The sequence below is a fragment of the Colius striatus genome, chromosome 6 (genome assembly GCF_028858725.1).
Source record: "Colius striatus isolate bColStr4 chromosome 6, bColStr4.1.hap1, whole genome shotgun sequence".
In the NCBI taxonomy this organism is placed as follows: domain Eukaryota; kingdom Metazoa; phylum Chordata; class Aves; order Coliiformes; family Coliidae; genus Colius; species Colius striatus.
In genome coordinates this window covers 43,644,122-43,656,441 of record NC_084764.1, presented here as the reverse complement: position 1 = coordinate 43,656,441, position 12,320 = coordinate 43,644,122, and the positions used below count along the sequence as shown (strand labels likewise).

The window sequence follows — 12,320 nt, the reverse complement described above, 5'->3', positions numbered from 1 at the left end:
CTAAACCAGTCTGATCTCTCGTGCTCCCCACTTGCTTCTGCAAAAAGAAATAGGGCATCCATCCTGCAATAGCAATAGTTGTCTCTTGCTCATGGGCTTGCCTCTAGGCATCCTGTTTCATAGAGTCCTTTGTACTACAGGAGAGGAGTTGTGAACAGGCAGTTGTCCACATTACTGCTCTTATGTGGCTCTGGCTGTTGAATCACAGAATGTTCAGGGCTGGAAGGGACCTGCAAAGCTCATCCAGTGCAACCAGCCTCCCAGAGCAGGGCCACCTAGAGTAGGTCACACAGGAACTCATCCAGGTGGGTTGGAATGTCTCCAGAGAAGGAGACTCCACAGCCCATCTGGGCAGCCCCTGCCAGTGCTCCCTCACCTGAACACCGAAGAAAACATTAGTAACATCACCTCTCGGTCTCCTCCAAGCTGAAGAGCCCCAGCTCCCTCAGCCTTTCATCAGAAGGGAGATGCTCCACTCCCTGGATCATCTTGGTGGCCCTGTGCTGAACTCCAGCAGCTCCCTGTCCTTGAACTGAGGGGCCCAGAACTGGACACAATATTCCAGATCAGCCTCTGGACAGGGTGTAAGTTTGCATCTGCTAGCAGCTGTACTGGGATCCTCCTGTCTTTGGGAGGCAGAGCCTCATGCTTGTGTGAAGGTTTCTGCTCAGCCTTCTGTGAGTTTCAGTGTGAGCATTGTAACACTCAGTAAGGAGCAAATGCTGCAGACTGTGTAGAAACTACACGTAGCTGCAAATAAGGAGGGGGAAAAAGTGCTAAGTGAAGCCAATGTGTTTAAAGTTGGCAGTGATCAAGTAGAGGATTTAGGATGTCTGGCCTCCCCTCTCTGCATTTTCTCTCCCATCAGCCCTTTATTTCTGTGTTCTTGGCAAGGATCCAGCCACTGGGTAATAACTCTTGGGTCTGAGTTGCTTGTTGAAAAACAACTTCTGGAAGGAATGGGTTTAGTATTAATCAGATGTGCTCTTGAAGGGTCTGTAGTGTGGTGTCTGAGCTACTCTACCTGCTAGAAGCATGTGTCTAATTCTTTGCTTTACATAGGGGTATAAAAATAATTAGTGGTGAGTGTGAAATATTCCTTGTTCAAAAGAAGACTTAAATTTCATTTGTAGGTGGCAAAGGTGCATCAGTTTAATGAGACAGTTGATAGAAGAAAACTTAGCTTCCAAGAAACTGCAGAGCAATCTAAGAATTACTTAGTGGTCACCTTGCTCCTTTATCCTTAAGCCTTTAAATAAATTGGATTTATTCCTCCTTCTGCCCAACAGGCAGAAAACAAAGTCTCTGTAAACTCTTCTACTTGCTTTGTTTCCTGCTCTTCAGTTAAACTGGTGTATTCAGGACTGGTGATGAGTGTTTGGAAATAACCAGAGTATGTAACTGCTGGCAAACTGGGCATCTGTCTCCCAAAATGAGAATGAGCAGAGAAGACAAGCAGTATCTCTGACCATTGAAAGCTGTCTAGAAGAAAGGAAAGAGTTGTGTAAGAGAGTGTTTTTGTCACATGCCACTTAAAGCAGAAAATGTCTTCCAATCTGCAAGCCACCTTTCACTCCCCAAGCTTTGGTGATGGCTAGAAGTAATGGGATCACAGAATGATTTGAGTTGGAAGAGACCTTTAAAGCTTATCTAGTTGTGTGAAATGACTTCTGTTTGCCAGGTGCCGCCTGCTGAAACCCTTCCTCAGGTGAAGAAGGAGAAGCACAGTACACAGGCCAAGAACAGAGCAAAGAGGAAACCTCCCAAAGGAATGTTCCTTTCCCAAGAAGATGTAGAAGCCGTTTCTGCCAATGCAACAGCTGCTACCACTGTACTCAGACAACTGGACATGGAGTTAGTCTCAATCAAACGACAGGTATGGATGGGAAAGTTCGAGAGTAACTGCTGTCTTGGGTAGTGCCTGGCATAATCTGCAAAGCTCACAGCAGTTTGTGGCTGGGTAGTGATGATGCACATCCTCATGGGATTCAATTGCAAGCTGCTAGTCTTGTGCTGTGAGCTAAGGCAGCCCTGTGTTTTACAACTCTTATGTTCTAGTTCTATGGGTAAGTCTACTTTACACCTAAATGGATTGTGGAGGCTCCTTCCTTGGAGGGCTTCAAGACCTGCCTGGACATGTTCCTATGTGACCTGATCTAGGTGACCCTGCTTCTGCAGGGGGGTTGGACTGAATGATCTCTAAAGGTCCCTTCCAACTCCTACCATTCTGTGATTCTAAAGTGAAGCAAAGAAAAGTCCATAGCAGTGACTTGAAGGTTTTAGCTATGAACTTCCCTCAGGTGATAGTGTTTCCACCAGTATTTGTTTCCTTTGCCTTTTCCTGTGGTGCTTTTGGAACAGACAGATACACTTGTTTGGTCATTCTTGGGCATCATGCAAACTTTCCTCCCTATCTTCTCTGGTGGAGATTTTCAAGTGTCTGTTAGTACAGGCAGGTTTACTACATGAGTTTGCTTCCTTGATCTGAATGTTTCAACTGTTTTTAAAGCAGAGATCTGTCTCAAGCTCTTTATTGAACTTAATAGAATTGATATTTTGGCCTAAAGCCTTGGCACTGTGGGAGAAGCATAGCTCTTCAGCAGCCCTTGAGTCATTACTTGCTGTGAACAGGGCCTTTTTTTATGCTGGGCTTTATACAGACCTGAAATGCTGAGCTTGTGGGGTTGCTGCTGGAGGAGGGCTTGGATAAACATTACTTACAAATCTTTGTTAAAAGGATGAAGTTTTCTTTTCAGATTCAGAACATCAAACAGACGAACAGCGCACTCAAAGAAAAACTTGAAGGTGGTATAGAACAATACAGACCTGCAGAGGTAGGATCACTTTCTGGCCCTTGTTCAGTGTGGAGATACATGCCAATCTGTGTTCACATACCAGGGCTATTTGCCCTGTTAGTTGTCAGTGTGAGTCAAGACCATTACCATATTCACTGTTGTTGTGTAATAGAAGTGGGAGATGAGAAGAAAGCAACAGCAGTTGCTTAACTTGTGAAAATGGTCTCTAACAGGTATCACAATGTTTTATCACTGTTGTGTCCTTGGGCCCTTGTGAGGTGGTTCCTTCATTCTCATTACTGAGAAAACTAGGGCAAAATGTCAACAGCCCAACTTCTTTTTGGCACTTGATGCTTTTGCTGTTTTCCTTCCAACTCTGGCACCTCACAATGGAAATAATTGACCAAGATTATGGAGGGTGTCTGGGATAAAAACAAGCAGGTGCTTTGGAAGGATGTGGCTCCTGGTTATCCCCTCAGACCATTCCCTGTCCTTTTGTATTACCATGACTTACAGGCACAGTGGATGTCACAGATGCCCTACACTGTTTCTATGTTGCAAAACGTTGTTGCTGCTGAAAGGAGTGATACAGTCTGACCAACAGTTGATTCCTTGTTGCATTTCCCCCAGGATTTTAGGAGCTCAGATGCAAGTGACAGTTGTTGCTTTATGTAAATGAAGTTGCCTAATTATTTCTTTTTGTCTAGGTCGTTCAGAAATTTAATGCACGTTGGACCACAGATGAGCAGCTTCTTGCTGTGCAAGGTATGGCACCACATTTACTTCAGTTACTGGTAATCAAAACTGCTGCATTTCAGAGCTGTGTTTCCCTTCTGTGGCTAATGAAGGGTTTTGACATTGCTGTGTAGTAATTCCCAAAGGAGAGAATTGAACAAGGAAGTAATTTCCCTTCCCTTCCCTTCCCTTCCCTTCCCTTCCCTTCCCTTCCCTTCCCTTCCCTTCCCTTCCCTTCCCTTCCCTTCCCTTCCCTTCCCTTCCCTTCCCTTCCCTTCCCTTCCCTTCCCTTCCCTTCCCTTCCCTTCCCTTCCCTTCCCTTCCCTTCCCTTCCCTTCCCTTCCCTTCCCTTCCCTTCCCTTCCCTGTACAAATTACTCCATATGAATGTTAGCACATAATTTGTTCAGACTTTCAGGAATCACTGCTATGCTCTTTAAATCTGCCTGTACTACTTGAGAAGTTATACACAGAGATCTAGATTTGGCTCTGCCCATCTTTTACTACACAGAATCACAGAATCTCAAGGGTTGGAAGGGCCCTGGAAAGCTCATCCAGTGCAACCCCCCTGCCAGAGCAGCAGCACCTAGAGCAGGTCACACAGGAACTCGTCCAGGTGTGTTTGGAATGTCTCCAGAGAAGGAGACTCCACAGCCCATCTGGGCAGCCCCTGCCAGGGCTCCCTCACCTCAACAGGGAACAAGTTTTTCCTTGTGTTTCTTTGGAACCTCTGCTGCTTGAGCTTGTCCCCGTTTCCCCTTGTCCTGTCATTGGCCATCACTGAGCACAGCCTGGCTCCAGCCTCCTCACACCTACCCTTTGTGTATTTGTAACATGAATGAGGTCACCCCTCAGTCTCATCCAAGCTGCAGAGCCTCAGCCTTTCATCACAAGGGAGATGCTCCACTCCATCATCTCTGTGTCCCTGCACTGAGCTCTCTCCAGCAGCTCCCTGTCCTTCTGGAACTGAGGGGCCCAGAACTGGACACAATACTCCAGGTGTGGTCTCATGAGGGCAGAGCAGAGGGGGAGCAGAACCTCTCTGCACCTGCTGCCCACAGCCCTTCTCACACACCCCAGGATGCCACTGGCCTTCTTGGCCCCGAGGGACACCTCTATTTATTTCTCTTCTCTGTGGCTGGTAGTAACTGTATTTCTCACCCCCTTTAGACCTCTTGTGGCTTATTTTCCTGGATTAATCTTAGAGACGCTTGAAACCTTGACAGTTCACCCTCAGCTCCTCACGCTGTGAGCTGAGCCCTGCTTTGTGGCCTTTGTGGAACTCCACACATTGCTTTTGTTCTTCCTTTGTGTTGTTTTTGCAGCAATCAGGAAGTACGGGCGAGACTTTCAGGCCATCTCTGACGTGATTGGAAACAAATCCGTGGTGCAAGTGAAAAACTTTTTTGTAAATTACCGCCGTCGTTTCAACATAGATGAAGTTCTGCAGGAGTGGGAGGCAGAACATGGCAAAGAGGAGACAAATGGAACCAATAGCCAGAAGCCTGTCAAATCCCCTGAGAATTCCACTAAAATGTCCGAAGAGGAAGACGAGGTAAATCCGATTTAAAAGTCACGTGCAGGTCCCGCTCTGAGCTCTGTTCAGACAGGAGTGTGTGTGTACATGTACTCTTTTGCAAAAGCCATTCTTGACAATCTTCAGTCTGAGCATATTTCACTTCCTCGGGATGTACAGATTCCAGTACCCATTTTAGGAACTGGGAATTCCAGGCATAAATGAAAGTGGAAAGAGAACAGTTATTTTTCAGCCCTCTGACAGTATCTCATCAGCACACGGACATTTTAATACCTCTTGCTGCCGAATACCCCATCCATCTTTATCTCCCTTGGATGTTTTCCCTGCACTCAGTTCTCCAAGCTGTTCTAGGTTTGGCTTTGTGGGACTGTACAGTCTTCTGAGGTAAAACTCTCTTTCATTTGTGAGGATGGAGTGGTTTCACTCGGGGAAAGGGAAGAAAGCTATAAACAAGGCGAATGTGTGAAACTGTTCACTCTGGAATTACCTAGAGGCAAAGTTTCTTTGATCTTACAGCAGTTCCTGTGAAGACATAAATTCTCAAAACAGCTTCCCCTTGATGGAGCTTCATGGAGTTAACACTTCTCTAAAGACAACGTGTGTTTAAAGTTAACTGAGACTGAAGATTCAGTGTTTAAACACAGAAGTCAGTTACACAAATGTAATATTAACACAGTCTTGTGAGAGAAAACCCCACTAGAGCTTTGCATGTTGAAAGTCTCTGATCTAGAACTCCCTTTGGCCTCGTTTTATTAAGACAGCTTGGCACAAAAGCCATATTTTCTAAATGCAAGCACAGTCTCACGTGGACTAAAGACTCCTTGGTTGGGTTTTGGTGCCCTGGTTATGGCTGGCTCACTTGTGTGGTGGTGGTCAGACATTCGAAGAGCAGAGCTTTATCCCTTCACAAATCCTAATAACGTGTGACTCAGAGATGCCTGTGTTTGAGGACTAAGTCCAAAAGTATGACAGATGAGCAAAACCAAACCCAAAAAGTCTTGCTTTTTCAGAGGGGTGTGAGTGAAATTGTCCCACGCTTCCAGAATTGACGAGTGGAGCAAAGATGCAATACTGCTAGTAAGCCACCTGGTCAAAAGATGTGGCTCATGTCACTGCCTTTTCCTGTGACCAGTGGAGTTGTGTCTGTTGATAGTGCAGAGCTTTTCTCCTCTGAGCCTCCTGAGATGGCTTCAAATACCCTCTTGCTCCTGAAAGTTTCAGTCAAAAAAGGGGAGTCTCAGTCGAGATAGGAAGAAAATGGTGGCAGCAGGAACTGGAGTGTGCTGATAAGGCCGAGCATGAGGATCCCAGACAAGTTAGCAGAGCAGGAGGGAGAGTAGAGGCATGCTGAAAGCACTGGTGGAGAAGCAGTTGTGATCCCCAAACTAGTACCCAGGCTGGAGCCAGGCAAGTGTTGAGTGGTTGAAAGGGGACCAAACCAACACACTGGTGGGAATAGTTACAAAGCCTAGAGAAAAGGTGGCTATTGTGAGAATTAGGTGGTTCAGCATGTCCTGGCCTGGTCTCTGAGGACAGAGCCTGCCTGGCCAGGCTGCCCCAGGCAGGAGCCCAGCAGGGTGGCAGTGAGCTGCCAGCTGTGACATACCCTCTGTGCCTTACACCAGCACCATCTGGTTTCTAGTTCTCGATGGAGCCTGTTCTGGACAGCAGGAACTGATGTGTCACAGCTGGGAGGAGGAAGATTGCTGGCAGCATGGGCAGGCTTTTAGCTACCAGGCCTGCAGCTTTTTCTAAAAGTGCCCAAGGGAGGGACACAGGGATGTCACACAGTGGACATGTAATGGTCACCATGCTCACTGAGTCCATCGGGTGTTGCCTCTCAGGCTGGCCATGAGTGTGGTGCTCCTGCCTTCAGAGGTGACATAAGCTGACTGAGTGTGTCTGTCTGAGCAGTTCTGGGGGCAAAGTGGAACGTCACTGGGATTGTTACACAAGTGACCTGAAGTGGGCTAGAAGGGTGGGTCCTGGTCCTTCCTGAGCTGTGCAGTACTGTGGCCAGTGCCTGCTCTTGAGAGCCCTTACACAAGTGACTGGTCATGTCAGGGAGACTCAGTCAACAATAGCTGTAGAAGCAGTAGCCAGGAGAAGACTTTGCTGGCTGGAGGCTGAAGTCCCTCAGGGGCTTTCTGTGCTGGCCTTTCCCTGCCTGGCAGCCAGCCTAGTACCAGCTTCGTCAGCCCTCCGACTGCTCTGGGCTTTCCCCCCTCTGTGTGTTTTCACAGCGAGTGGCCACAGTTCCCTTTTCTGGTTTGGTTTTATTTTTGAGGGGAGGTGGTGAGACTGATGATGCTAAAGCAGCCTCAGCTCTGGTCTTTGTTTCTTGTATGTTTACACTCCCGAGGAGTCCCGGCGTGGCTGAGAGCGGGGGAAGCCGCTGCCATTCCTCCACGTGTCCGTGCTGTGGCTTTCAGTACCGTGCCTCTGGGGTGAAGTTTGGAGATGCAAGAAAGCCAATGTGTATTCATTTTTAAACTAAACATCTCCTTTTTCTCCCCCCTCCCCCTTCCCTCCAGGCTACTTCTGTTCTTGATGTCAGATATGCATCTGCTTCGTGAGAAGGTGCTGTAGCCTAGAACAATTTGTGTTGACTACTGTGTTATCCAGGATATCAGGTATTAGCAAACCTCAGACAGCCATCTGCATCATATCTGTGGACAAGCAGCTATTACCAAAAAAAAACCACAAAGGCAAACGCTTCCAGTCCTGTGCTACATCTGCCTTAATCTCCCCCTCATTCCTCCATACTGCCTCCACTTTCTTTCACAAGCATCCAGGTAGCTCAGCTCTCCATTTCATCAACGTCCTGCTTAAGCATGGGGATTTCTAGAACCAGTAACACCTGTCTGTACATTTTGACCAACCTGCAAAACAAGGAGCTCCTTAGCCAGCCCCACAGTTAACTCGACACCTTTAGGAGTTCTTAGAATACTTGGTCCGTAGGGTATAAGTATTGCTGCATGGCCTTATGGTCTCTGCTTCCTGTGTATTCTGATGATGACACTATTGTTAGTGAGCTTTCTATAAAGGAGAGGCCTGTGCACATACCAGCGGTGGCAGGTTTGCTCTGAAGCCACAGGGCACGTTCACAAGCGATCCTGAGCTAACACCAAGCGATAGGAAATGCTATTGCTGAGGTTTGGTCAGTCCGAGGTTGTAAATGGAACTCATCACACTTCTGGTCTGTGCAATTCTTTCCACTGTGTTTGTGTGTTCTTGCTTCATAGAAAGCTCCCTAATTGAGCCTTTTATTCCTGTGTATTTTAATGGCTTTTATTTAGTGCAAAAGGGAATAGGTAACCTGGAAGTGATACGCTATTTAACCCCTGGCATCCAGCATTTGCATTGTAACAAGTTAAGTGAGTGCTACACAACTTTCTTTTTCCTGATCCTCTGTGGGATTAAGTCAAAACAACTTTCTCTGGTGCCTCTCCTTTTGGAATATGTGCCTTTTTACATTTGGCTACCATAGGTCACTCTCTGTCCCGGTGTCTCATTCCTCTTCAGAGCGCTGTTTGCCAAAGACAGGCTGCTTCTCCCACCGCAAGCCCGGACGAGGGCTGGAGCACAAAATTCAGCCCTAAGGTGTCAGTTTTTTTTGGTCTTTTCAGAAGTTGACTGGAGAAGAACTAGGTTAATTTCATTGGCCACTTGAACCCTTCTGAAGCACACATGGCTTTCGTGTTCTGAACCAAAATATGCAATTGAAAATCTCAGAGGTGCTTTTCCAAACACTTGGTGCACGCAGCTTTCCAACCCCCAGCCCTCTGCTCAGATGACCTGTGCTGTGGCCTGTCCATCAGGCTTGAATGAGAGCTGTTCTTTGAAGTCCCGTACGAGGCCTTTGCATCTTAACCAGGGTGGCTGCTGACTGCTGAGTAGAGCTAGAAGCAGCAGTATTACTTCTTGTCTGGTGGAAAGCTGCAAAATAACACTAGTCACAAAGCATTTAAAAATGGTTAATCATGTTGAAAGAAATCACCAGGTGTCTTTGCAGGTAGAGTAAAGGACCTTCTTTGCCTCCCTTCCTCTACAGAGGGTTCGAGCTGCAGTGGCACACAGCACAATGTACGGCACTGGCCTCTCCTCACACAACCTGAAATGAGCTGTCCCTGGCCTGGCCTGCAGCTCAGGCTCTAGCCCTGAACTTGGTGCTGATGTGGGAGCTGCTGGGCTGTGGTGTGCCTGTGTGCTGCTGTGGCTCAGTTCCCTGTACCTCAGGGAGGCAGGCTAATGCCAGACGGTTCTCAGAGCCAGCTGTGACCACAGCTCGGGCAGTGCAGACCCAACCCGAGGCAGCCTCATGGACCACTGAGGGGTGTCCTCCTTGGGCCTCGTGTGAGCCAACATCAGAAATGGAGCAACAGCACACAGGCAGAGGGAGCAGATAAGCGTTACTGAGGCCAAGCTAGAGTATGGAGCCCCAGAAGGGCCTGTTTGAGGCACTTTGCAGCTGTTTCATTCTGGTAGCTCCAGAGAGATCCATTGCGGTGAGGGGAGGATGGAAGGGAGCTATTCCTGATCCTCTGTTGGCAACCTGAAACGCCACATTTGTGGCAGCATCTCTGCAGCTGTTGATGTGAACTGGCAGCTCTGGTGGGTGGCCCTGCAAGATGTTCCTTTGGTCCTGGGCTAGCTGTGAGCCTTGTGTGGGAAAGGACACTAGTTGTTAGCCAGCGTGGATTAGGATTACAGGCGGTCAGGTAGCGCTGTGAGTTCAGCTGACAGCTGTGGTGTAAAGCAATGCTGCTCTTTAGAAGTACCCTAGTATTAAACCTCCTGCTGGTACCAATCTGTGGAGCCAGGTCCTCACCAGTGGGTTCCAACTGGTGAAACTCATCAGGAGAGGCTTCTGCTGGTGAGTTAAGTTACCTGGGAGGACCTTTTCGTTGGTTTTTGCCCTCAAATCTGTCCATCCTACGATCAGAAAAGTTGTGTTTTGGCTTCATCCCCAAGGGGCAGGGAGAAACGTGTCTAATCCATGACATTAGGAAGAAAAAAGTTGTTTAATTACTTTTCAGTTGACTGTTATCTTATTGTAGCTGATACATCCAATATAATAGCACTGTATTTTAAACCTTTAGTTGTTTTATATTCTCTTTTACGTTTTTAAATGCGATTAAAATCATTTCAGCTTCGGAAAGTTTAAATGGTTTGTTCCTGTTTAGGTAAAGACCCTCTCCTTTGTGAAATGGGTCAAGCATTACATAACATCAACTGGTTGCATTCTGATTAGAAGGGTCCACAAAGATTAACTGCATAAGGTAGAAGATTCACTTCAATTTTGTTTCTGAAACTATCAATGTGAATGTCATAATTATATATATTTTGTGGAAAACGGGAAGTTATTTCTCCTGAGTATAAGTTATTGTGCAAAATATGGTATGATTAAAGAAAATGATAGTTTAAGTTTTAGGTTTAGAGATCTTAAAGATATAAAAGTGTATTGCATATGCATAAGCAAATTTCATTTGTTCTATTTAATTTGTATGTAGCTGTGTAAAGTGCTAGGTAACTTCTGGGGTTTTATTTTTGCTTATCCATTCAAACAACCTTGTTACTTGAATATTGGTGTTTAACTGGTTGGAAACAGTGATCAATTTTTGTAACATAACCCAATAACCAAGGGAAAACAAAAAAAATACATGCCTCAGTTGTGCTTAACAGTATAGCAACAATGTACAACCAGATGCTTTTAAGACCGTGGTAGCCATAACTGGTGGTGCAACCACACTGGTTGCCTTGATGTATTTGATACCAATGGGGGATAATGAATCCCTAATGTATTTTTGCAAGTTTGCAACCAGCAGAACCCCATAAACATCCACCAGAAGACTTTTTCAGTAGTTAATACAAGAGTGAAGCTCTCCTTCTCTTAAAGCAACGTCCCGACGACCGTTGTTCTTGCCTGTCCAAACACACCTGACACATTGTGTATTAAAATATGCTCATTGTCACTTTAAATTTCAGTTGTTACTCTCTGACTCGCTGCCATGCTGTTGGTATTCTTGCACACCAAATATGAGCCAAACAGTGCATTACACTAACTTGGTCACTGGATTTGTGAACAGAAATCTCTTCCCCCCCAACACCCCCCAAAGTCCACGAAGTGCAAAAATATCGCAGGAGGTTTTATTCTGATCGTGGGTTTCTTCAAATCTCTCTCCAGTGATACCTAGCCTTTCAGCAATCAGTGGTTTGATGTTTTACTCCTTACAAAACAGAGGGGGAAAAAAATAAAAGAGGCAAATGACTCCTTTTTCGTTAGCTCCAGCTTGTCTTCAGCACGTCAGACTCTAGGTGATCTTGTGCAATGCCCCTAAAGCAAATAGTTTTCTGCCACTCCCTGGATTAATGAGGCTTTTTCCTGTTGATAGTAAAGCACAATTGCAGTGAAAGTTACAGTTCAGAAGATGGAAGGTCAGTATAGTCTATGCATGTTGTATAATACTGAGTGTTTACATTCATATTCTCCTAAGATAAAATTTATACTGGAGTGTATAGTATTCCATTATGTAGATTTTATCAACTTTGTTAACTGCTTATAGATTGCTTAAAAGAAGTTTTTTCAAGATTTTAAAAGATGTATAAGGTTAAGTTTGCAAATATAATGGAAATGCTGTATAGCTTTTGAAGTGATAAAATACTCGTCGGGGTTTTAAAGGAAGTATGTTGTAATAATGCTGTTGTAAGTAATATTTTCAATGTCTTTTTTGCCTGTTTTCTATTATTCAGCACACTTACTGTGATGAATGTTCATAGCATTATAAAGTTGCTTAGCCACTGAAAAGTAACATTTGGGTTTTGGATTCTTTTACTGTATGAGGAACTCTAGTGGGGTCGATTCCTTTGTGAAATCCTACGTGATTCATTTTTCTATGATTTCCAATGTTTGCTGACATCAAATAAAAAAGTTTTTCAAGCCATTGATGTAATAAAACACGTAGTAAAACGTTATTGATGTGGTTCTGGTAATGGATCACCTACCTTTCAAAGGTGAGGAAGGGCCAGCTGGGCTTTGCCCCCTCTCTTCTGGGTGCCACCATTGCTGGAGCAGAGCTTAAAGCGCCGCTTGAGTCCGTGGCAGAGCCCCTGCTCGCTTGGGAAGCCTCTGGGACCAGCTGGAGCTGCCTGATGCAATTTGTGCCAGTGGTCCTGGAGAGGCTGCTGCTCCTTTTTGATGGTGCTGCTTTTTTGTCTGCTTTCCTTCCCCTGGCCACGCCGCTGCGTGCTCTG

At 45.9% G+C, this 12,320-nt stretch overlaps 1 protein-coding gene across 2 annotated transcripts in view; it reads left to right on the top strand.

The window, feature by feature from the left end:
• RCOR1 (REST corepressor 1) overlaps positions 1–12,041 on the top strand; it is an 85,566-nt gene extending 73,525 nt beyond the window's left edge. For both annotated transcript variants that reach the window (XM_061998023.1, XM_061998022.1), the window contains 5 exons: positions 1,682–1,876; positions 2,757–2,834; positions 3,503–3,560; positions 4,855–5,084; positions 7,601–12,041. In XM_061998023.1, coding sequence (XP_061854007.1) covers positions 1,682–1,876; positions 2,757–2,834; positions 3,503–3,560; positions 4,855–5,084; positions 7,601–7,642 — 603 coding nt within the window. In that variant the 3' untranslated portion in view covers positions 7,643–12,041. The remainder of the gene's footprint in view (positions 1–1,681; positions 1,877–2,756; positions 2,835–3,502; positions 3,561–4,854; positions 5,085–7,600) is intronic.
• Positions 12,042–12,320: the final 279 nt, after the last annotated feature.